At 38.1% G+C, this 27,392-nt stretch overlaps 1 protein-coding gene and 1 non-coding gene across 2 annotated transcripts in view; one reads left to right on the top strand and one right to left on the bottom strand.

Moving 5' to 3' along the window:
- Window positions 1–770: 770 nt before the first annotated feature.
- Window positions 771–27,392, bottom strand: part of Trhde (thyrotropin releasing hormone degrading enzyme) — a 335,962-nt gene continuing 309,340 nt past the window's right edge. The window contains exons 16-19 of the mRNA XM_051176235.1: window positions 13,549–13,716; window positions 12,876–13,016; window positions 9,457–9,538; window positions 771–914 (exon numbers count right to left, since the gene is read on the bottom strand). Of these exons, the coding sequence (XP_051032192.1) occupies window positions 771–914; window positions 9,457–9,538; window positions 12,876–13,016; window positions 13,549–13,716 (535 nt within the window). The remainder of the gene's footprint in view (window positions 915–9,456; window positions 9,539–12,875; window positions 13,017–13,548; window positions 13,717–27,392) is intronic.
- LOC127215868 (U6 spliceosomal RNA) lies at window positions 4,757–4,863 on the top strand. Its single transcript, XR_007833986.1, has one exon. It is a non-coding gene; the product is annotated as a U6 spliceosomal RNA (small nuclear RNA).

Here is a 27,392-nt window from a genome sequence, read left to right as displayed (position 1 = left end):
CTTTATAAAAAAAAAAAAAAAAAAGAGTTGTTTCCTTTGATCTGAAGAGATTCTCCGCACAGATGCATGTACAACATATTATATACACGTAGAGCTTCCTTATGTACATATGCATATGTACATACTATCTATACATCTTTGCAAGTGTATACACAGCTTTAACTCAAAGAAAATGAGTTAGCAACGCAATCATCATTGCTAGACAATCCAAGTGTTGAAACAAATGACACAGATTGTTTAGAGAGCTGCTTTCTCTCTCCTGTTGTCCATGGCTGAGAGAAGAGTTCCCTCCTCAAGTTTTGACTTTCATTACAACACTGATTGTCATAGATAATCCTTGTGCTTTCGCATAATGCCCATTCTGGATGTACATATATTCACATACAACATTGGACATGTTAAAGGAGCATGCTGGAACACAGGCAGGACCATATATCCATGCACAGAGTATTCTGAATAGGATTTTCCAAACTGACTGCAATATCAACATGCACCACTATCATATTTGGTCCTGAACGGCAGGTAATGTACAGCTGAAGTAGCCAGGGCAAGTGACACTTGAAAGAGTTTCTATACAGAGGAATATCCAGTAGAGACACACATGGAGAGTGGATGGAACGAAGAAGAACACCCATCACCCAAACAAACAACAACAAACAATCCTCCCACACCCACACATTATCACTGAAATACTTGCTAGCCTCCTCATTCCACAAAAGCAGGTCCTTTTAAAAGTCTGAGTTGCGTTTCTGACAACTGGCACATATTAGTTAGTGCCTCACGGCTTTTCCCAGCCACTGGAATAGCTCATCTTGATAAAGCCTTTTCCAGCGCACGTTGGCTTCCACGGTTTCCACGGCTCGTGAGAACGAAGCAGAGGCTACTCCATCATAGGTCTTCATGAAGTTCTTTAGCTGGAAATAGAAATTGACCATGGTGAATCTGCTTGTATTACTAAGAACTTGTGTGGAACACACATGGCAAAGAATATATTTGAGGTGAGGTGCCATGTGGACGCCTAGGGCAAACATGAATGAACCCTCCGTCTCTGCTTGTTTTGAGTAAAATTTAAAAGGCCATGCACCCAAACACTGCTTCCGAGTCTTCCACTGCCTTTGCTTTATAGGGCTAACACCTGCTATGTTGGCTATGATGTCAACAATAGTTGCCTGCACTACATTTCAGGAACTTGAAGTCTGCATCCTGTATATCCTACTGGGTTCGCTTAGGACTAAGCAGATGTCCCCTAAATGACATTTTGATATTTTAGAACCAATACCTTTCCCCATATATCATGTTAACAGTGGCATTTTCTGATTGGGGATCCTACAAAAAAGATATGAAGGCTGACCCTGAATGAACAACACACGGGTCACATCACCTTTAAGTGCTATTCCTAACTGCCTGTCTATCCCATGCGTCCTTCCCAACCCTTTTCTCAGATTTGGAATTCTGACACTCGTTTACCCATTTTCCACACGTGGCTACCATATGAATGACCTCTCTTTTCTTTATAAAACCCAAACTTGCATTTCATTTGATTGACATAGTGCCCCTTCATTTACTAGATTGGACTGGTAACATAATCATGATAGGAAGTATATAAATTGTGGGACAAGTTTGAAATGAGAATAAACGCTGCAGGAGGTGCGAAGAATGCAAGAAGATGGGGCTGCAAAGTGGCATGCTCTAGACAAGATGCAGCCATTGAAATCATGCACCCACAGAAGTTAGTAACTGGCAATTGGGCTGCAAGAATCTGACCTCTTCACCTGTCAGTCACAGTTGGAAGGGAAATCATAAGGCTCTATAGCTCATTGCTGAGCCAACTGGTTACCGATAGAGATGTGAAAAGAGACAGTCATTGTCTTTAGTTGGGTTAAAGGCCCACTCCAACCCCAGCAAGCCTCACTGGGTCACCAAACTAAACAAAAAAGACATGGGGCATGGAAGGAGATTTGTAGAAAAGAGGGGACTAGACAGAGGTTGGAAACAGAAAACAGAGAGTCAGAAGTAAGAGGAACCATACATGTATGAACTGTGAAGAACAAATTTGATTAATAAAAACACATTTAAAACAAAAGGTTAGTTGTTTCTTCAGATGACATGATTTACTCTGAAATTCAGAAATTACAATTTCAACAACTCCAAATGCTTCTTGTTTCATTAAGAGGTAACTGTAGTGAGTGGAGGAATCCTGTGTGAGTGAAACACTCAATAAACGTGTATTTTGACATGAGCACAGACCCTAAGAGGAATTGGCCCATGGGAAATTGACAAAGCCATTACCCATACAGTCCTGGTTCAAGAGTGATGGCAAAGCTTTTATTAGGAGTTTGAGTGTTTATGAAAGATTAATTAGTGTGTGCAAAGACTAGAGACTGTGTCATTCTCCTCCTGGATGTTTACAGCCTGAGGCTAGTTACATGTAGATACCTTCTACTGAGACCAGTTATTCCCTCCCCTGTGCTGTAGCTAACAAACCAACAGAAATTCCAAGTTGTAGTGGAAGTGGTAGGTAGCATTAGAGAAACCCTCCTGATCATAGCTTCATTATATGTGTGTCTATCCTTTGTCATTACTTCAGTGCCTATAGCTAGAGTTCCCGGACCCAAGCCACACACAACACAGCAAATAATAAACATACAATATGAAAAACTAGGTTGCTGGTATTGCTTCGAAGACCAGTTCCGAATACAAGGTACGTTCAACACTACAAAGAGCCTGAGAAACTGACGGTAATGCTAAAGGTTCACCTTTTTCTTTAAAGAGAGAAAATTGTTAGTCATGGTCTAAAAATAAGCAGGATAGGACTTAAAACCATTGTCAGTGTCAAGAGATAACCAAAGTAACTGGATTGCAGAACAAAGAAACAGCGCCATGAAACCTGGGTGATTAGCGACATTACAGCCAACCTAATAGACTTGGAAAGAATGAGGAAGAAATGGGTGTCTCATTGAATCAGAGAATTTGAAGCTAAAACTTTCAAGTGCTTTGTCAGAATTATTAGTGATAGGAGTTCTTATTTGGAGAGTTCATGTACTCTGAGAAGAGGCAAGGATTCACTTCAAGATTAAACACTGGCAGCTTCACTTTTCAAATGTGCCTTAAGAAACTGGCAACCAACCAACAATTACAGTGCTAACAGACAAACGTGAAAAATCAACTCGCAGCAAGGAGACATTATGTGGTGTAATTAGTGTGGGTGTGATTCATCACATAGAGGGTGCCACATGGAGGCTCTGCCGGTGAGGAAACGCAGAGCCTCAAGATAAAATCTGGGCAGGGAGAGTGATGTTTGGAGGTATTGAAACTGGGGTTAATTCTACATTTCCAAATTAATTTGGATTTTAGTTCATGGACAGTTTGCTGGTGTTGTTGTTTGATACTGATGGGCCTTCCGAACATTCATCATCAGACAATGTTGGCAATGGCAATGCATGCCACAGAACTACATGATATCAAAATCACTGAATGCTAAATCAACCTAAGATATCTAAGGCGTAAGAGAGAATTATTATATTGCCATAAAATTAATGCAATATTTAACTAAAATTATAGATATCAAGGAAAAGAGGAGGAAAGACTGGATTGAGAATACTTTTTGCACATTTGCAACCTTTAAAGCACTGCTCTATATAAATATGTACCATACACTATGCTTGTAATGACAAATACATTCACACAAGGTATTTGGATTACAGTTTGATATTCATTAATACAATGGTGCATTTTCATTCATGTATTTATGTTCAGATAGCTTCTATGGCCACTCAGCAACCAATAAGGCATTTTATTGAATTCTGAATTGTGTGATTTATAGAATATGATATTGTAGTATATTAAATTAATATTACAAGTCAATGAAAAATACACCCACCTCTCCTCAAAATGTGTTCTGCATTATCATATTGTTCCTAGGCATTCACTGAGCATTTGAGATTGGGATCAATGATCCTTTCACTTACATGAAGATGCTCAGGTCTCTTCATGAAAAGAGATGAACGCTTGAAGAAAACTCCAAACAAAGGCTTGGACATGATTGGATACAAAGTCAGATTATCATATAAGAGAACCCCATAGACAATGTAACTAGTGGATCTCTAGAGTTTCATTTCTCAAATTATGATTGAGGACTAAATACTTCCCCTGTGAGCTCAGTGATCCTGAGGTGACTCATTCACTGGAAGGGAAGCTTAGTCATCAGAGCATATCTGGCACTCTCTCCGCAGCTGCCATAAATTGATCTTCTGTCCTGTATCCCTCAGCACTGCTCATAGGAAATGTGTGTTCGGAACTTTCTCACAGGTCCCCAGGGGCCTACAGTGTCTGGCTGAGTTTGCTTGTCTGTGCAAGCTCAGTATAGACAAAGGCACTTTGAATCCCATCCTGTTTATTTTTCAGGCTCTTTGCTAGGTAAAAAATAAAAATAAAACCATTAGGTTTTATCGTAATTGGGTTTTTGGGTATTTATCTCTCCTGCTTTTATTTTGAATAAGTATAGACACTTTTGTAAAATAAAATTTAGTGAAATGTCAGTGTTGTGCCCTCTGATTTTCTTAGCACAATTTCTAGGTTTGTTTATCAATCTATCTTTTAAAAATTCTTTAACATTGAATGACATCTTATTTAAGGGTATCCTAGACTCTGGCATCAAAATACTTAAAGAGAAAACTTGCAAAGCATAAAATGATCTTGATAATTATAGAACTAAATAGAATTAGCTATTGGTCTATTACAAGGTAAAAGACTTTCTGTGCTCACTTCGGCAGCATGCATACTAAAACTGGAAAGATACAGAGAAGATTAGCATGGCCCCTACACAAGGATGACACACAAATTCGTGAAGCGTTTCATATTTTTCAGGAGAATGGGAACTAGCCTACCACAGCACCCGGCAATCACCCTCTTAGGCATATACCCAAATGATCCACTTCCATGCAACAAAGACATGTGCTCATTTATGTTCAGAGCAGCATTATTTGTAATAGCAACAACCTGGAAGCAACCTAGATGCCTGTCATCTGAAGAATGGATAAAGAAGATGTGGTACATCTACACAATGGAATACTACTCTGTGAGGAAATAAAAAAAAAAAAAAAAAAGCAATGGAATCTTGAAATTCCCAGGCAAGTGGATGGAACTTGAAGAAAACAAAGAAAACATCTTGAATGAGGTAACCCAGTCACAAAAAAGAGGAACATGGTATGTGCTCGCTCATATATGGATTTTAGACATAGAGCAAAGGATCACCAGCCTATAATTCACACCACCAGAGCAACAAAGATACAAGGAGGAATCCAAGAGATTCATACAATGTCCCTCACAGAAGGGGAAAGGGACAAGATCTCCTGAGCAGATGGGGAGTGGGGGGAGCAGTGAGTGAAGAGGGAGCTAGGAGAAAGAGAAGGGGAGGAGAGGAAAGCATGTGGGAGTAGGGAGACTGAGTCAGGGGAGGAATAGACGAGAGGAAGAGAGAGACCATAAAAGAGGGAGCCATTATAGGTTTGAAGAGAAAACTGAACCTAGAGAAATGTCCAGAGACTTACACGACTGACCCCAACTAACAATCTGAGCAACAGTGGAAAGGCTACCATAAATGCCCTTCCCTGATAATGAGGTTGATGACTAATTTATCCACCATCATGGAGCCCTCATCTAGTACCTGCTGGAAATAGAAGCAAACACCCACAACTAAACACTGAGCCAAACTAGAATCTAGATGCAGAGAGGGAAGACAAGACCAGGCTACAGAAACACATAGAGACAGCTGACCTGAACAAGGAGGAGCTAATGGGCCACCACACTGATAGCTGGGAATCCAGCATTGGACTGACTCAGACCCCCTGAACATGAGTCTCAGTTAGAAGGCCTGAGCAGTCTAAGGGACCTCGGAGAGTGGAACCAGGATGTATCCCTGGTGCACATTCCCCATGGAGGGATACCCCTTAACCTAGAGACAGGAGAGAGGGCCTAGTCCCTACTCCAAAAGACTTGACAGATTTAGATGACCCCTTCTGGAGGGAATTACCCTACATGTGGAGTGGGGAGGGACGGGGGGGAGGGTGGTCGGGGGCATGAGAGGGTGGGAGAGAGGGAAAGAGGGAGGGAGGGAAGGATAGGGAACTGGGATCGATATGTAAAATAAAACCATATATATGACTTTCCTGTTGAAGTTGTAATTGGAGTCTTCTTGATGGAGGGGACACATAGTCTTTTACAGCAGGGCTGTGTGTTAGGTTCACAGCAGGATCCAGTACACTGGGAAAGCGTTCTACGGACATTAGTTGGGAATTGCAAAGGTCTCTGAGGCTCTATGAGGCTATGTTCCTGCTAACTTAAAAACTAAGGAAAGGATAAATTGCCTCAGTCAAACTGCTGGTTGCACATACTTAATAATAAACTCCAGTCTTAGGTGTTAGAATGGTTTGAGGAACAGGGACATAAAGCAGAATTTGTTTATATAATTAGTAGCCATCAAAATACTGAAGCTGATAATGGACATTCCAATATGAAATCATTGGAGAGATGGCTCTGCTATGGAGAGCACATTGCTCTTGTAGTGGACCCCAGCTAGGTTCCCATCACCACCCATGGTCAGCTCAAACAGCATTAAACCCCAGTTTAAGAGCCCCCGAAAGCCTACCTATTCTGGCCTCTGGGGTGCACCTGCCGTTTCACCACACATCCACACACAGACAACAAAAATTGCATAATTAAAAATGGAGAAATTAAAAATTATGCCATAATTCTCAAAGAGGCCTATTCCCTTCTGATCTGCAGACTTAGCAATAATAAGGTGTAGCCTCAAAGGGAAGACATTGATCTTGCCTAACGCATTCTGCTTAAGGAAGGGATGACTGGCAACACAAACTAAACCCTGTCCCACCTGAAAACTCACATTCCCTACACCTGCAGGGAACAGTTCAGTGGTGGGAGTATGGAAGGGCGTCTGGCAGAACAGCTAAACTGGAAAGTGAGAGCAAACAAGTCCACAGAGACATGGCTCATTGCTCATTCCAGTGAGAGCCTGCATTGTTCAGTTATATGCTTTGAAGATAATAGAATAAAAGCCATAATTTAGGTTCATTTTTATAAAAAAAAATCACAACTTTCATGATGGGGTAGCTTGGAACATTAAAATGGCAATTAATTAAAGGATAAAAATGAAAAATGTAAGCGAAATGCATAAAGCAAGAAGGTCTGCATGTGATGAATTCGATTAAACCTCAATTTAGAAAATGTTTTCTGTGACCTCTGTATCATCAAAACAGGGACTTTATGAATGGTACACAAAGAAAAGAAGGGTAAAGGTGAAAGGAAGGCAGGAGATGGGAGGGGAACAGGATGGACAGGGTGAAGGAGGACGGGAGGAGAGACTCTGAGTTCTCCTCAATATTTGTGGTGGTTATGGGTATCAAATACTTTGTTTCTTGTTACCGAATATTAAATCATGATATCAAAAGCATTTTGTTTAAATGTAAAAACAACAACAGCAACTATAACTTACACATGCCTTCTGTTTCCTAAGGACACATAAAAGTTCTTTCCATTTAGCCCCTTTCATTTGAAAAAAAAAAAAAAAGTAACAAAAATATTCTGGGATTTCAGAGCTAAAAGCTTCAGGGTTGAGAACACACATAGCGGGGCGGTGGGGGGGTGCTGACTTTGAAATCATTAGAAACTGAGCTTTAGATCAGCACATACTCATTGTGCCAGACCCTAAGTTGGACAAAGGAGATGCTCTCAGGAACCTGAGCAGTAGCAGAAGATGTGACAGAGATGCCAGGTCCAATGCTTCTAAAGCAATGCTGCTCCACAGGAGCATCTGTGGGTCACAGCTTCCTTCCTGTCGCCCGTGGAAACTAATGAAACTAGGAATTTCAGTGCTAAATATTAGCTGTATACCGTGCAAAGCAGAAGAGGAAAAGGCAGCATCCATTATCATAACCAAACAGAATCTTTATTGTGATATTATTGTCCTGTGTGATTGATAGTCCTCAGTTCATACCACTTTCGAGTACTGACAGGAGTCACTGGAGGGAAAGGAGGCACATAGATGGCTTACACGATAAGATATAGGGAATGGATAACATAAATATTCCAGAACCTGGACACAAGTTCATTAAAAAGCCAAGTTTATTTTCACTAGTAAACTTAATGTGTAATAGAGCCAAGAAATATATCTTAGGTGAACTATTAATTTAAATGTGTGTTATCAGGGGTGGTATTCCTTCCTACAATACAAATTTATTCCACTTAATAGACTGGATAGCTATTAGTAGGCTACTGTGGCTACATAAGCACCCAGACTTTTACTGTGTACCTCATCATCAAACATAATCCCTTCTGGACACGTAGCCATTGGTATAGTTGTTAGTGAATGGTTTACAAACTGAGTTCACAGAAGCATTCGAGGAGCAGTGGTTGAATACAAGCTCTCTGGAATGCCTGGTCACCAACTATGAAATTCATTATATTTGGACACTTTTCACAGCCCTCACCATTCTTCATAGGCATTTCATGCTTAAAATGTTAGAGATTACTTTGCAGGCAATAGATTAAGAAAATAGCAAAGAAAACTTTATCTTGAGAGAGAGACCCAACCACTATGGGGTTAGAGAGAAACCTGGTGCTAGGGAAATTCCCAAGAATCCACAACCATGACCTCAGCTAAGACTCCTAGTAATAGTGGAGAGGGTGTCCAAACTGGCCTTCCCTTGTAATCAGATTGGAGAATGCCCTAACTAGGACCTTCATCCAGTACTTGATGGAAACAGATGCAGAGATAACAAACCACAGGCTGAGCTTCAGGAATCCAGTTGAAGAGAAGGATGAGAGAATATGTGAGCACGGGAGGTCAAGATCATGATGGAGAAATCTATAGAGACAGCTGATCAACTCATGGAAACTCATGAACACTGGACCAACAGCTGTAGAGCCTTATTGGGACTTAACTAGGCCCTCCATATGTGCGAGACAGTTGTGAAGCTTGGGCTATCTGGGGGGGCCCTGGAAGTAAGACCAGGATCTATCTCTGGTGTATGAGCTAGCTCAGTGAAGTCCATTCTCTATGAGAGGATGCCATGCTCAGACTTAACACAGTTTAATGCGCCAAACTTTGTTGATTTCCCATGGGAGCCATTACCTATTGGGAAGAGTTGCAGGGGGTGGGGGACTGAGAAGGTGAGGGTGGGGGCCTAAGGAGGGATGGAAGGGATAACTTTGGTTGGGATGTAAACTAAAATTTAAAAAAATAAATCTAATAAAAACAAAAATGAGTGAGTGTGTGCACATGCATGCATGCATACATGTGTTTATGTGTGTATGTCTCCATTCATGTATGGAGAGTGTGCAGAAGGTAGCAAAAGGAACTGGTATGAATGTAATGGAAAGAAGTATTTGAAGTAAGTCTGTAATTTCTTGTGATGCTATAAGATTGAACAAGATTTTTACCTCTTTAAGTTCGCCTTCTGTATTAAGAAATTCTGTAACTCCACTGATAAGTTTGGAATTCATAAATAACGCTTCTCCATACCTATAAAGATAAAAGAAAACAGTCTTAATATCTATCAAGGTAGTAATTTAAGCAATCTGGCTAGAACGATTTTTGGAGTCTTTCCCAAGGATTGCATTTGCCAAGGCCATGGTGATCACCAGCTCTCAGGGAAGAACTGGCTGCTTCTCTCAGGAGGGAGAGAGGCAAAGAAGCATTTATTGCCATGGGGTTCTATCATGTCCACCTAACCGTCTGCAGTTTTTCAGAGACTTGTGATTGTCAGAGAGTCTCTCCAAGTCTAGGCCTCTAGAATTGGATACAAGCATTGTTGTTCTATGTGTAAGCCAATACCTGAGAGGGGGGGGCATTTTTAAATGTTCTAGGGTACAGCAACCTAGATCATTGTAAGGAAAAAGTCAAAGATGAGAAAGATTCTGTGGTCTGGCTAGTCATGCTAAATCGTAGAACTCTAATAAGTTTCAGAAACCAAGGCAAAGTTCACTAACAAATATTTCATAAATAGCATCAGTTGCTCTAATTATTAAATGATGTACTTATCTAAATAGGTAGTTATTAAAATATCTATTTATTTATTAATTACATTATATAGTTCCTGCACTATGAACACCATTTCTTGACTTATGAACCCTGGTTGATGTATGTCTGTGAATTAGAAGCTCTCGCTTTGTCGATTTGTCTCTACTTCATTAGGGCCAGTAATCAAGGATTTCATGCTCTTAGAATCAAATATAACCAACAATAAGACTGAGCTTGTGGAAGCAAAGGCCGCACCATTATTACTAGATGCTTCCTTTTGCTTCCCCAACTTGCGGGCTCTTCAGTACTTTAGCATTTAAAAGAGGGGATTAAATGGGAGAATTGTCATGAGATAAAATGACAACTTAGTCAAAGTAAATAGATGGAGACTTGGTATTATAAACTGCCAGGTGCCATGATACAAACTTGCAATCTCAGGAAAAGTCGGTAGGGAGAATGATGCAAATGTAAGGAGCTACTTATTGAGCTCCAAGAGGGCTAAAAAGTAAATAACCCATCACTCCAATACTAACACAAGTGACTGTTGTCAAGGTCATGTGGTCAGAAAAGTGGCTGACCATACAAGAAAAAAAGCCAGTTCCTTCTGAGGGAGATGCAATAGTTTTCCTTTATACTCTCAGATGAGGAGTAATAGAACATAATTTCTACCTTATATTTTATGTAGTTAAGGCCTAGATATAAAGAGGTAATTCTCATGTGACTCGATATAGCATTGATAAAATGATGCACAGAATTCTTAGGTCTACAGTTCTGCAATTTAGGAGATGCATAGAAATGAATATGGTATTGTTCTGAGAAAGAAATGCCAGGCAGAAATCAGGCATAAACAAAGACAAGAAAAAACGCATGATATGTGAACACAGCTTCAATTTATTTTCATAAGGAGGGCATAAACTATGAGGCTGGGCCGGAGGGAAAGAGTGGCACAGAATCATTGGTAATATTACAGAGGGTAGTTATCCACACTTGTTAGAAGGTTCTAGACCAAGAGGGAAAAAAAAAGACAGGAAAAGAACAAGGTGTGTGTGTTTGTATGTGTGTGTGTGTGTGTGTGTGTGTGTGTGTGTGTGAGAGAGTGTGTGTGTCTGTGTGTATGTGTGAGTGTGTGTGTGTGTGTGTGTGTGTGTGTGTGTGTGTGTGTAAAGAGATAGAAAGATGGAAGACCACATTAAGACTCTTGGAGAAGAAAAACAAAAACAAGGAAACATGTGCTAAAGAAGTGGCGTTAGGAATAGCAAGGAAGCCTTCACCACCTAGGATTGTTGAGAGGGCCTTAGATCTGCACTATATACACTGCAAGGAAGGAGAATATCTCTATAGACTTCCAGCTGTGTGGTTTAAGCAATTGGTGAATACTTACCTGACTTACCAAGGAAAAAAAAGACAAGCACAAATTATAGGTTTAGTTTTCTGGTGTACTCCCATAGGGATCCTCAGTGAAAATGACTTTACCACATGATACTATCCGAAGTTATGTGGCTCTGAGAGCGATAGAAGCCATGAGAGCACATGATACTTAAAACCAGAGGGACCCTGTATAGTGAGAAAATAATATCCTAGACAGCCCTTCCTCCATGATCCCTGATGTTCATGAACTGATAGGACAATGGGAACTCATAAAAGCACTCATCCTTGTGAAGATAACCACCACTATATTTGTAGACTGAAATGTCAGTCTTTCTACCCTTTGAATGGCCATAGGTTCTCAGAGACAAAATACGCATGCTGAGAAACAGAGTAAGAGGAAATAAATGCTATGTGGATGATCCCACTGATCTCTAGTCTATCAAACCAAAGAAAGGTTGGTGTGTGTGCTTGAAATCCCTTGAACTGAAATGCTCATGTGTATTAATGCCTGTTACATGACTCATTATAAACCCAATTGGCAAGGCAAGCTCTAATCTTCCTATCACTCTAAGATGTGAATTGAAAACACAATATGTGTCTTATAGGTATACCAATGGTTTCTGACAAAGGAGCTATGGGCAGAAATGTATGTAACTGTAACAGCACATTCTGATGAACTTGTTATGCAAGGGTAAGTGATAAAGGAGTGAAAAAAACATACAATAGCTTTTACATCACCTTTCAAGAGACCAAACTTTAGGTTTGCTTACTGTCTGGGAGAAATTCATGTTGAAGAATAACATGGAGCATTTACTTGCTCCATAATAGATTTAATTTCAAAATACCATAGAGATTATCAGAGACATAAATTAGCATTTATTATAATATATTTAAATGCATAATGAAATAAATTCTAAAATTGAAGCTGAAGAATTCTCACCACGAAACAAGATATCCTGGGAATTAATTCTACTGCAGCTGGAATAATACAATGATCCAAGTGATTAATGAATCTTCTTTGTGTCACTATTTTATTGAGGTGTTTTATGATATTTACATTTAAAGAGAATTTAAAACAATTCTACAAGAGTAAAGTTTCTTGTTGTAATGGCATTTATATGTGATTGATGTTTTTCTCTATAATTTACATAGAATATATATACAAGTTTTGTGAAAGGATTTCAACTTTGTGCAATTTGATGAATTTCCAAGCAAAATTGCCCTACTAAACAATTCTTAGTCTCTTCATGCTTTCTGATTAATTAAGGTTACCAATCTCTATTAAATGAGGAATGCTAGAGAAGTGTCAAAATAATCATGTTTCAAGGAATGACAACAGCCATCTTAGCTGAATATTATAAGGTCTAATGTTATTATTTGGGTCATAGCTCTAACATAAGTCTTGGATATCTATTCCTCAAATATTGGTTTTCATTTATTCATTCGAGCATGAATAGATTATAAGCTCTACCTTGTATTGAGTATTTTCCATTTGTCTCTGAAAAACTTCCAGGCAAGATCTCGACCATGTGGATTTCTGGCTACATGGATTATGACATCAATTGCATCTTGATCCAACACCACCTCAGAATTCAGAGACAGATTTAGAAGCCTATAAGGATAAAATTGTGGGGAAACTTTTAGTCTAAAAACTTAAACACTTTATAATATTATATTTTAAAAAATCACAATTTAGTCATATCCTTCAAAAATACTTAGGTCATCACTTTCCCAATGAAAGTTGCAGAAACAAATTCTGTTTAAAAAATGTAGATGAAATTCATAGCACTGTCATGAAATATGTTACTTAAACTCCAAGAATTCCTATGGAATGGGAAAAATCACAAATCTTATTTGTTGACACAACTCCACTCTCAAATTCTTCACACTATATATTTCCCTTTTCAAATAAAATATTTTCTTAGATACATATAAGACTTTATAAAATAATTAGCCATAAACCATGTTATCTTTTAAGTCAAATTGCTTTAGTCATTTTACCTTATTTCTAGAAAGATATGTTTTTCAGTGCCAAATTTTACAGTACCATATATTCAGGGAAATAAAACCAACTCTGGAGCAGTTTGACTGTAGATGATAACATTCATTACAAAAAACTAACTTGAGAGATTTCATGGGCTCACCTATTTAATAAATTCCTGTCATCACTGCAAGTGAGAGCTTCCAGCAATATCTTCTTCTCAGACACTGCAGTGGTGGAGTGGAATTTCATCCAGATGAACTCCCACACATCCTCATCCAGCAGAGACACCCCAGTGCAGTAGACGATGTCTCGAACATTTAGTGGTATCCTAAGGAAGTAAACCCGGGTAGCTTTTCAGTTAATCAAGAACTTCGTGCTTTTGAAAATAAAGACCAATTTTGCCTTCCTACAGCCAGCTATTTAAAAGTTGATTTGCCAGTTCCATTTCCCCTAAAACAGTGTAAATATATTGCTGACTAGAAAATAATGTCTTTTATGCCAAAAAAGTTTTGAACTTAATTTTTTGTTTACACTCATAAAATTATCATTAAAAAAGGCTGTGTTTATGAACCAAAAATAAAGTCCTTTCTACTTTCAATGGCATTATCTGACTTGCTATCTGAAAATTTGCTTTCACACTCAGGAATTGACAACAAAAGTAGTAGATGGATAACTGATTTGAAATAAAGATAGCCATTTAATTTTAAATTCTTTTAAAAAATTGTTTTACAAAACAATGTGTAAGTGTGAGGGTCTGAGTGTATATAACTGCATCAGGTTTGTGCAAGACCCTGGAGAGAACAGAAGAGGGCATCAGGTCCTCTGGAACTGGAATTATAGGATGTGAGCCACCTGAGTTGATTTCCCTGAACTGAACGCAAGTAAAGTCATCAAAAGGACCAGAAAGTACTTTTAACCACTGAGCCATCTGTTCAGCACTAAGGAACTTCCATGTGGCCAGTAGAGGAACTAAAACCCATGACCCATGCATGACATTGGTGTTATTAGCTCCACACTCTAAACAACTGAGCTAACTGGTCAACCTTACATTTTATATTATTATCTTAAGTAATTTGCTCAAACATTACAAATACAGGACCATAAATTTAATGATAAACAATAAAATGTAACGAAAATCCTTTTTCATTATGTTTACATAGCTATTATAAAAAGGAAAATAAACTATTACTTTTACTCCAAAATAAAAAGTCAGAGTGAGAAACCTAGCATGGCAATTAATGAATTATAAATTTACAAGTCAACATTCTCACAGTGGTGTTCCACTATGCACCACATTTCCTGGTTCTTTAAAATAATTCTCTTAAGAGATATCCAAAGACGTTTTAAAAGCTGAAAAGTGTGTATATCTTTTTGCAATATTCATTAGTCTACTACTTACATTCCCCATTAATAACTTGAATGTGATTACACGGTCTGTCTTTTCCAACTCATGGGAAGAAACAATGCTTTTTAAAGATTCAGAACTTTCATTGTTAAACACTAGTATGGTTGAAGGGCTACGGGAAAGTATATGAAAGTCCGAGTATCTACCAGTGAGTGGATGTTTTCCAGATGTTAAGAAAGGATGCTCATGGGGGAGAAAACCCTTTCCCTCAGTAGTTAGCAGGCAAGCTTTTGTTCACCTGTTTTTTAAAGTGTGAGAAGAAAGGACGAGGAGGATAGAGGTATAGTCCACAGCATTAGAGGGCTTCACTGTTTATCTTGTTTTCTATCTCAGTCTGGATCCTCTGTCAAGAGTCCTCCCCTACCAATACTTGGTGACACCGATTTCCTCCTTTCTGTTTATGACCAGCTTGCCACACAATACATACTGAAATTCACTAAGGAGAGCACTATTACTACTTTTTAGAGAAAGTACTCATTCTTAATAAGTATAATTTAAGATCAGCCAGATGTCTTCAATACCAGATATCTTTAATAAATCAGCACTGACATATCAGGATGGGTCGTCTCTCCAAATACTATGACATATGGTGGTCAACACTACCAAGATCTTCATACAGAACTTGGCAAACAAACCCCCCAAAACTCTAGAATTTCTCCTGAAATCAGTAACTCATCAATTAATATTAGATGTTAGTTTACTTTCTAAAAGCAAACCATTGAGCTTTTGACAGATCAAAGAGAAGATGAGAATAAAGCCCAATAAACTAGGATTTCCATGGCTACATGAGCAGCATTCTCTATAGAAAAGTACAAAAACTAGAGAAAAGAAAAAATAGCAGTAAATATTAAACTATATTATTCCCTAGAAATTTCATGAACATTATACTACAGCCACTAGCAAAGGCTGTTTCATTTATCTTCTAGAGGCAACCACTGGCTATGCAAGTTAAACTGTCTAAGACACACATACATAAATCAACACATGGTTTGGCCATGACAACATCTTACAGACGTTCTAAAGAGTCATCAGGGGCCAAAAATAACGTCTTTTGGAATGCCATGTTCTGAGTTATTCTTTTTGTAATCTGTGTCTGAATTGTTTTTGTCAGCATCTAATGTCTGCATGGCATCTATGTCGTCAACTACTTTTTATAGCAGAAGGGACTCTGAGCTCAGAAGGGATATTTCCTATCATAAAAATAGTTACTTTGTAACACAAAAAATAAAAGATCCAGAGACAGATATTGGGGGTTCAAGCTTCAAGCTGAAGACCAGAAAAACAAAGCAGCCAAACCAGTAAATCTTACCTCTACCTAGCTGAAATGGCAATCTTATCTCGACAAATCCCCAGAGACAAAAGGCTCCCAGATCCTTCATCCTCCTTCTTACATTCCTTTATCTGCCCAGCCATATCACTCCTGTCTCCATCTCCTTAGTGCTGGGATTAAAGATGTGCGATCCTAGGTGCTGAGATCACCTTTGTGTGAGCTTTTTAAGACTAGATCAATTTTGTGTAGCCAGTGTGGCTTTGAACTAATAGAGATCCTTCTACCTCTTAATCCTGAGTCCAGGAATTAAAGGTGTATACCACTATCACCTAGCTTCTATAGCCAACTAGTATGACTGCTTTGCTATTTTGATGTACAGTGGCTTTAATAAATCATAAACATTGTAACACCACATTACTTTCCACTATTACTAGGAGTTTTAACTGGGGTCATCCTTGTGGATTCCTGGAGTTTTCCTTGGCACCAGGTTTCTCCCTAACCTCACATGGAAACCCATCAAGATTAACCCCAAATGAACCTCCATAAAGACATCTCTTTTATTATTCTTTCTGTCCATCCCACCCCCAACCTGTTCCAGCTCTACCTGATGGCTCATGATTCCATACTTCCACCCACCATCAGCCCTCCCCAGTTTACCCAGGAGATACCTATGGGAGGCCTTACCCTTTCAGAATTGATACAGAGGATGAATGGATGGGGGGGGTTTGAAAGGAGGTGGTGGGAAGGAGAGGAGGGAAGGGAAACTGTGCTCACATACATGACATAAATAAAATACATGAAAAATAAATAAAATATAGTTACTTATAAACTTTGTGTATGTGTATCTGTTTTACCTTTTCAGCTTAGAGATGAGAGATGCTAATGGTTGTGGTATATCTCTGTATGCATTTTTAGGAGTCTTGTATTCTGCATTCTTGGATTCCTTGGACCTGCATGCTAATTTCCTCCCACAGACTAAGGAAAAATCAGCCACTGTGTTTTTCAGACAGCTTTCTGATCCTTTCTCTCTGTCTTTCCCCCTCCTGGAATTGTGCAGTGCTCATGTTCGTCTACTTGATGGCATCCTAATGTCCTAAACGGCCCTTCCTCTTTCTTCACGCCTTCTTATCTATGATCACTACCACTTGCTTTGCTGATGCCTGCCATTGCTTCCAGCTGGTGATGAAGCCTTCAAGTGAACTGTAGTTCAGATGTTCATTTCCATACCTGCTGGTACCTTGAGGTTATTTGAATCTTCACTGGAATTCTTGGCTTTGCTATCATTTTATTTTGGCTTGAGGGAGCACACTTCTGACAGTGATTTTACCCTAACAAGGTCTATTTCATTAAGAGGAATTTCTAGGTTTCCTGGGCTTATATGTTCATTTTCTGGCTCTTATTTATGTGGGTTTCCGCATACCATTCTTCTTTGCACAAGTGCCTAGAGAAGCTTCATGCAAGAGAGGACCTATGCCAACCAGCCTGACTGCAGATTCTGGAAGGCCTCTACCTCACAGCTCCTTCTCAGGAAAGTAGCAGACAACTGAGGCTCTTGTGTACCTATTCTGTGCTGAGCTAGGAGAGGAACTGTGAAGTCTAACAGTCCAATCCACTGTCTCCATTCTCCCTTAGGTTTCTAGATCACATTAGATGCATCAGAAAGTCATGTCTGGAAAGCCTGATGCTGTCTTTGGAGAAAGACTCAGAGAAACTGGGAGGTTGTATGCCTGTAGCCTGTAGCACAGGCTAATGCTTCTCCCAGAAGGAAGCTAACAGTTGGAATCCCCACCCACTTTGGGTCTGTGTTGAGCAGCAGGGAAGGTAAGCTGCACTTTCTAGTCCAAAGCTGGTTCTGAACTCTGTTGGTGCCTAACCTCTGTCAGATCTGTCAGAACTCTTAAGACTGGCGAAGCTGATCATGCCAAGTTCAGGGCACCTTTTAAGAGAGCACCATTGTGACTCCCTGAGCCTAGTCAATGAGAAATTTCTATGCCTGTAGGGCAAACACATAATTCTCTAAGAAGTTAGCTGGGCATAGATGTCATCTCTAATATCTTTAAATTTTATTTTTCATATCATCTTTCAAAAATACTCAGTATTGGCAAGACTGGGTTTCTAGCAATAAACAGAATTATTACCAACACTGCCATGATAGGCAGTAAACACAGCCTTTATGTGTCTGAAAAGGACACAATTTAGCAACAATCTAAGGATCTACTGTATAGCAAAGCAATGAGAAGACGCCTTGAAAAAAAATCCAGCAATAAAAGTTTGGATACAATGATGGAATGAAGAAATGTAACTCAAGTGTCCTGGGCAGCCATTTAAAATCAACACTACATAGAATGAGAGAAGGTTCTATGTAGAAATCTGCAGCTGTAAATCAAGATGAATACTGCATAATATGGATGTTGTTGAGTCTACTTTCAATCTTATCACAAGCTGTCTGCCCCTTTGTACATAGCACACACAGCAAACTCGATGAGGAGGAAAATGAGACACACATATGTTAATCTGTGTGAAAAATAATTTTCAACCTTGAGAACAAACCCCAAGTCTCAGGAAAGAAATGGTTCAATAAGCAGATACCGGGATATGTAATTGCACATATCTCCTCCAAGAGTAAAGGCAGAGCTGATTAACCTGAGAATGCTGATTTTTCTAGTGACTCTCCCCACCTCACTTCCTTAGCCATTCACCAGATAAAGAATCAAAGGATAGTCCACAAGATCAATCTGCCTCATTACTGAAAATAAAACAAGATGGGTAGGAACTGGATACGCCAGCGGCCCTCAATTCCCAATGACTTCCATTGTTAATGAAACTCCCCTTTGTTTCTAAATTTGTAAAGATGTTCTAATAACATTTTCACAAAATGATTGCTCTGGGGACAGTTTAAGATCTCTTTGTATAAACCAAAGTCATTAGGAATAAATGAAAAAGCCCATTTGTTTGTAAAGCGTTATCCAAGAGACCACAGAACCCATAGTTATGAGTGGTACAAATGAGTTCTAGGAGACACTGGATATCAAGATTACAGGGACGGGGGCCCCTTCCTGGTGAACATGAAAATTGTTTATGAAGATGTGAATATCCCCACGGTCATTTCTTTTTAACTGGTGCTTCAGGAGAAAGTCTTTTAATGGGATTTAATCTGCTGGGGGGGGGGGAAGCAGTGCTGATTTTATTTTTTTCTTTAGATATGATGTACAAGTATGGAAAGCAAGCAAGCTGTCTCACCTAGTTACCTGATGGAAGATGAGTGAGGTAAAGCTTTGCCAAAATGAAATGCTTTTATCTTTCATAGAGTAAGAACACTGCAAAAATTGTTGTCTAATTAGAGTAGCTTGTACTCTGGTTTTCATTCCATTCTCATTTTAAATAGGATTGTGACAGAGTTCACTTGCGTGATAAAAGTTTTGGATACATAGAAGTTTAGCTTATCATTATGGAACCACTTATTTTCACATTTCAATGATAGATTTAACTTTTTTTTATCCTGTTACAGGCAAGTGTTTGAAGATGAAAAGCTTTGGACATAGATGTTTAAAACTTAGTAGGAGAAAGATAAAGACATTTCTTTCAGGTGATTTTTTTTTTTACTGAGTTAATAACAATGGTAGTATTATTTGGTGGGGCCTACTATAGACTAGGTTGCTTATTACAAAGAGATTTATTTCTTACAACTCTGAAGACTTAATTTTTGTGACCACTATCAGGTTCAGGTGTGATCCTTCTTCAAGGACATACAATGCGGACTCACTTTTGATCTTGCCTGGGCATAATTCAGCCTAGAGAGCTCTCTGAGTTTGTCTTTAAATAGATTACACTATGAGGTCTCTACTTCATGGACTAATTAATTCACAATGGCTACACCTCCTAACACAGCCATTTTGGTAGAGTTCAATACATACAAAGATTTAGTCCATAACAATAATGAGATTAAATCAGAGTAATTTAATACTTTGATTAATTAATTAGAATTGAGATGCACAAACAAACAAATAAAATTGCCAAAGGTTTCCTAGCCAGAGAGCCTCATACATCCTTTCCTGTCTTGGGCAAACGATTGGCGCTGATGGATACTGGGAGAGTAGAAGGTTTTGTTTTAAGTTGTGTACTAACAGATGCACTCACAAGACTCAAGTGAGTATTTCTGCACTCCTTTTTTGAACACTGCCCTCATTAAACTCAGGGGTCATGAAACAGAACAAAGAGACATAAATAGCGAATGTGGGAAAAGGAGTTGTAGAGACGACGGGAGGTTATAGGAGCAGGAAAGAGGTAAAGTGTGGGATGGGAATAACCAGAATGCATTATGTATATGTGTGATATTGTCAGGGAGGAAAATTAATATGATATTTTAATAAAATAATACAATGTGTTTATCCATGGGGGAAAATACTGAAGAGATATACAGGAGAATGTTAACAACATTCTTCTTCATGGTCTAAGTATCATAGGGAGATAGCATTTTTGTTAAATATTATTTCAAGTTTAGTAATTAAATAAATTTGCTATTATGTGGGAAATAACCAAACATTTAATTACATCTGCAAAGACAAGTCTATTATTATTAGAATAAAACATATCCTGTAAAGCTTCTATTGAATATTAAGAAATGATACTAATTATTTAAATGCTAAAACTTAAAACATCTTCCAAAGAAAATTACATTGATAGAAGAAAAAATACATATGACTTTTTAAAATATAATTTCTTTATAATTAATAAAAATATTCATCTATTTTCAAGTGGGTTCCCTAGAACTAATTTGGCCAGTAGTTTGTTTCTAGTCGGGGTGAGTCAAGGTCAATGCTTTGGGCTTCGTTTTTCATCATAATTGGACAGGGCTAATGTCCAAGGGTTCTAAAGTCCCTTCTTGCTCTGTTAGTACAAGAATCTTTTCATTAGTGATCATATTAACATTGAAATGTGGGTTTAATTATTTTCAAAGACAATGAGAAATATAGCTCAAAGGAGCCTATCTGGGAGCACCACCGCCTCTCAGCGGAGTCTCACACGCCATCAATAAGGAGTGGAACCCAACATTCAATTAATTTTAATTAATGAACACTGAATCCGCTCATTTGAAAGAACGTCTATGGACTCTACAAATGAGCAGCTTTGTTGGAAGCAGCAAAGCTCCACATCTTAAAGAGTGTCCTTTCTCTTTTGTCTTCTAGGGCCGCCAGTTCACAAAGTTAAAAGCACCCAACTGAAAAACAACTTGCGTTTGCCCAGGTCGACCATGCACACAATGTCCTCTGCCTCCTTTTCCATCACACTTCTTCAGCCTCTTGTCAGCTTCCCAGAACACAACCTCGAATAAAACTTTCGGCTACTTAGAAGGAATTTGTGACGTTGCACTGACGTACCAGTTCACTCGTCCGGGAAATAGGGGTAACCATTCCTGACAGGGCCATTGCTCTGGAGAATTAGGATACTCTCCATCCAGCACTTGGCACACTGCCTAGTGCCTGTTATTGTATCAGCTGGCATGGGCTTCTGTCTCTGTGAGGTGCATGGTGTCGTGCTGAGAATAATGAAGAATGTGACAAATTATGTGAAGGACCCTCTTCTTCCTCTTTATTCTCCTAACGGTGTGTGTGTGTGTGTGCGCGCACGCGCGCGCGCGTGTGTGTGTGTGTGTGTGTGTGTGTGTGTGTGTGTGTGTGTGTGATGTATACACATACATGTGTAGGTCAAAGGACAACTTCAGCTGTTAAGACCTTCCTCGGATGTCATTCAGCTTCCTTTTGATGATTTGTTTGGCAGATGGTGATCTTTTTTGGAGACCTCATACCAGGATCCGCATCGCCCAACTCCCTAGCAGTAGATGACAAGAAATGACCCACGATACCACTATGCCTGGCCTTTTAATTTTCTTTTAAGTCTGCATGCTGAGGACCAAACTCCAGTCCTTGAGTTTGCACTGCAAGCATTTTACCTATTTAGATATGACCCCAGCCCCAATTTTTAGGATAAATAGTAATCAATCAATATGCCTGTCTTTTCCAAGTGATCAACTGGATTTTTTTTAAAAGCAGGCATAAATACTTTTAAATAATCAAAACCAAAACTGAATAACTTATCTTTTTAAAATGTCAGGAGTTTAAGGCAGTCACATAAGATGCTTTTTACAATGAGATTTAGCTTTCTGGACAATTGTTAATCAAATATGATGGTCCTGGGAATTTGTATAACAGCTCCAGCATCCAAGAGGAGTGCAGGATTAAAGTGTCTCCATAATGACCCCAGCAGAGGGACAAAACCCTGCATAAAATGCACATCCAGTGACAATGTAAAGGGTCATCAGGCAGCAAGATCATTAGTGAAGCGCGTTTGCATCATACGTAGCAAGGCTCTGCCCTAGCAAGTTCTGTCTCCTCTGTTCAGGACGTGATTGTTCCCAGCGAAGCCTAAGTGTTATAGAGGGACACTAAAATCACAGAGCAAAGGCAAATCAGCCCACAAACAGTCTGCAATGTCCGTTCTACCCTGGAAGGAAAACCGTGAGGGAAGAAATGTGCTTAAAGATCTTAATGTGTTCTGAGATGGTGATGTTCTAGGAGTCTTAAAATTTTAATTTTTACATGTCTGAAAGTGGTTGGGCTGCTCTTTCTAGATGAAAAAAGAAGAGTTGTGGCTGGTGGCGATGTTTTTTGTTTTTTTTTTTTTTTTTTTTTTTTTTTTAACTCTTCACAGAGTATCTGTGTTTTAACGTAGCCATACTTCTTTTGAGAGGATGTAAATAATTAAGGGAAAACTTCCTTTGAAAAGGACGTTCCATTAAGTTCAAATAAAGCATACAAAAATACTTTAAATGTTTGTGCTTTCTACATAATGTAGGGCTTTTTTTTTCTTCCCCTACTGGCAGGGAAAAGGATGATGAAAGCTAAGTATATAACCATTTTATAAACTGTGATGGCTAAATGGCTAAACCACACACACACACACACACAGAGCCATCAAAGACAAAGTAGAAAGACAGCATAGTAGAGTCAATGGCTTGCATGAGGGCGAAATTACTTATCAATGACAAAAAGAAAAGAATGTCAACAAGCAATGAAAAGGCAGCCTAGTAAAGAATAAGTAATTGGAGCATTTATAGATTTTTTGTTTCCCCTCCCCTGGGCTTAAGTTCACCCTCTGGAAAGCTGAGAACAATGACAGTTAGCATGTCACTTCTTAGAGCCTCTAGAAACTCTGTAATGTAACCAGAATCAGTTTCTTCCATTACAGATCAAAATGCTTCATGACAAAAATAGACAAATTAGGATTTCTATGATGATTCATTAAACAGTGAGCATCGGGCTGCTAATAAAAATAGCTGTAAGAACACCGCATAATTTAAAACCAAAATTGTATACAGTTGTAGTTGAAATTGTGAAGGGGCTGATATATCGCCCTATTTATAGAGTTTTGGGTTAAAGATGAGACAATGCGTTTCTCAAGCATCACCTGGACCGTTCTACCTCATCTGCAGGTCCCAGCAAAGCAAGTGAACTCTTCGCTCATCTCTGTCAAAGCAATATAAATCTGTTTTCTATGATACGAAGTCTACATATGTCAAAAAATATTAACGATCTTCCCTGAATCACAATAATTAGGGATCAGTACTCTGGCTAAACTGTCACAATGGGTAAGCCCACTCCAATTACAATAGCAAGTACATTAGCAGTGCTGCTCAAATCATGACTCAGGTATGAGCGTACTGAAAAGTCCCAGCAATATATTCAGCTCCCCCTCACCAAATGGCATTTGTTACCTAGGAATAATTTAGGGCAGCTGCTATCATCCTTTGTAGTCATACAAAGGATGAAAAATTACACAGCTCTATTGTGGCCATCAAAGTAGAACTTCTATAAATGGGCTTGATCAGGGCAAATGCAGGTCCCATCCATACTGTTAATGCATGCCAGTGTCAGTGAGGTTAAGCAGCTGATGCTTCAACCTGGGAAGAACTGGCCATCATAAATTAATCTCTTGACATAAAAACAAAGCTGTCCTGAGAAGGGGGTGACTAATGTCTATTTCTCACTTGAAATGTCCTCTTTCCAAAATAGATCTTATTTTGGAAAATACAAATGTTAGTATTTGTGTGTGTGTGTGTGTGTGTGTGTGTGTGTGTGTGTGTGTTTTACCCAAAAAATAATTTTCAAATTTTCACTGATACATGCAGAACACAAGAAAACGGTATACTTTTTGAAATTAGAAAATAATTCTTATATTTAGCAAACCTGAAACTGTATTACTAATTTACTAAAAATATGTATTAGTTCTTCCCATTCTCTTTTCAGGTGGAAAATCTGCAAAAATTCTGTTAAGTCTCTTATATGTAAATATTCAATATTCAAAAGAATACAATTTATGTCATTATATCTGATAAAGGGTACTCATTTGAAATAGTCATTAAAAAATCTAGTTCAAATTACATAATATGGGATTACCAAACAACCTGGATTCTTAAGAAAAGAAGGCAGGCATGAATAGATAAAAATACTATGCATTACATAAAGAGGTATGCTATGCTTTGGAACATTATAACTGAGGAAAATATACAAACTCATTGTTTTGTGAAATAAGTGAAATGCAAATTTGTCTATGTACAAATGCCCTTGTCATGAACAAGTTTGAAAGCTGCATGCTTTCAAAACAATAACTAAACAGTGAGTACACTGAGTGGCTATGCTATATGTTTCAGGACAAAACAAAAATGTGTTTGTATTTGAAAATTAAATAGCATTTACCAATATTTTTCTATTTGGTTTTATAATACATCTAAATATATACAAGTGGAAGAATTCTGAAAGTGAATCTGTGGGGCATAGCAAAAATTTTATGAAAATTTCCATACATTATTCTATGCACATTATTGAACACTCTTGTGATTTTTTTTTAAATGTAGACAGTGGAACATGATATTATAGCTGGTAATTCTACATAGTTTTATGACTTTTGTGAGTGACATGGAGGAACGGCCTTTTGTCCTGCGAATTCATGAAAATACTAACAATAATAAAAATAAGGTTAAAAGTTTGCTTCACAGTATCTCCTATATATATCACCAAAGCAGGAGAGAAACATGGGGTAGATTTACCCTTAAAAATCTCCCTATAGACCTAACCATGTTCTTTTAGACTTCTGCCATCAAGCTACTATGAAAAGCTTCATGTAAGTTGTCATAGTAAAAAACCCCAGAAAACTAGTGCACACACTCTCAGTTTCTGTTTTATGATTAACACTACCCCATGTTTCTCTCCTGCCTTGGTGATGGTCAAAAGCCCATATCCTGTCATTATAGAGGTACTGTTATACATCTCTGCTTTTATACAACCCAGCTCCTGCATCCCATGCCTTTTCCCCAGTGTCTTATAAGATGCTCATCATTAGATGAGGCTTCTCACTGATTCCAGGATTATGTCATCTTTAACTCTATTAGCCCATCAAAGACCTTATTTCTAATAAGACTATATTCACAAACAAGGTTTGAAATTTGGAAGGCTGTCTTTCTTCAGAAGTAATTTTTCAATTAATACATGGCTTTATGTGTGCATGCCTTTAATTTTTTATGCTATTACTAGGGAACAAGAAGCTATTAAAGTCCTTTTTTTTTTTTTTTTTTTTTACTTTTCACACATTTTAAGATATGCTTAAAGCAATTTCCAATATTTAATTAGGTCATAATTGTGATATTACACAAATGCTACACAGTATTGAAAGGCTAATGTGAATTATTTTCATTTATTTCTTTTGATGTAGAGTGAATCTTATATCTTTAATCAATTATAGGCTTTATTCACAAGGGGCAAAGTTAAAAGGAGTGGTGTTGCTAAAGAACCATCCTTAGTAGTCATAGAAGTGCTTGTACTATTTTGTTAAAGTGTGTAAGCAATCTTGATTATGGCCAACAGTCATTGCAATGACCCCAATCAATGTATCTGCAGCTATAAGCAAAATCTACTTCCTTGAGTAAGAATGCTCAGGAAACTACACATATTTGCATTGGTGATTCAGGTTTGACTTGGTAAATAATAATGACTTCTGTTATAATGTCGATCAGGATAGCTTCCTCTATGGTTTATATAGATCTATATTCATTCTGCATTTGCTCTCTTAAAAACAGGCTGCTTAAATAAGACTGTTCTATAATTAATCAATAGGTAAATTTTTGATAAATGACATGAGAATTCAATAGAATTGTACCTGACATCAGTATAATATTAGGCAAACAATACTAGCACAATAAGAAAATTACTATTGGCAGAAATAGAGAAAAAAATCCAATTACAGTGTAAAGGAAAAAATAAATTATATAGCCACCATCAAAAAGCATACTTCTATAAAAATTAAAATCCTTGAAATAATAGTATTGAGTATTTGCCTTTATACACAGTTAGTAATCTGTTTTTTTAAAGTGAAATGGCAATTAAAAGCCCCAAGTGTTAGAAGAAAAAACGTGCAAAATTATTTCTACATTAAAATAAAATATAAAACCAGTAATTAACACATTCAGAGTAAATTTAAGTGACTGTAAGAAAATGAATAGAAATATGAAATTAATGTAGTGAGAATAACAATAATTAATAAATTTATTAAATCTTGGAAGAAAAAGTGGAATTTCATTGTGATGCCAGAGATGGCAAAGGAGACTTACAAATCTCTCTTCTACATAAAAACCTCTGTGTCTACAGATGCTCTATCTCATGGCGATTATTGGTACTGGTTCTTATTCCCAGCCCAACTTAGAGTTCAGAGCAGCATCCTTACAACATTCTGTACATTATTTCTCTTATATCTACATAGCTTCCACAAAGTCCTTGTTTGGTAATATTCCCTGATTTTAGAGCACGGCCCCCTAAAGCTCTGATGAAGGTGCATAATCAATGACCCAAGACTTCTGCTCACTCAACAAATAAAACCAAAACAAGCGGATTAAATGGGGAGGAGAAAAAAAAATCTTGCAAAACTTTTAAAGGATGTTCTCATGACAGCCGATTCTGCTTAATCAGCTAAACTTTTGGAGATATTCAAGAATCTAATCTTGAGAAAGGATGCTGATAAGGAAAACTTTACTTTCACATTCTCCCGTAGACAGTAACAGGAATCGTTTCTGTGGATGCGGGGTCAGCTGGAGAGCTGCAGTGGAGTCAGCCTCACTGACACTGCCCCTTGCTCGCTCTTCACCTTCTATTGAAATCAGACGTTATTCGTGTGACATGTGGTTAACGTTGTATAGTAGCCATGTTATCCTCTACACCATCGATCCCTAGTGTCTTTTAAGCATGATGGCTAGGAAATGGCAGAGACTCAGAATACACTTTAT

This window comes from Phodopus roborovskii, unplaced genomic scaffold (assembly GCF_943737965.1).
Source record: "Phodopus roborovskii unplaced genomic scaffold, PHOROB, whole genome shotgun sequence".
NCBI lineage: Eukaryota > Metazoa > Chordata > Mammalia > Rodentia > Cricetidae > Phodopus > Phodopus roborovskii.
This window is presented reverse-complemented; position numbering and strand designations above follow the sequence as displayed.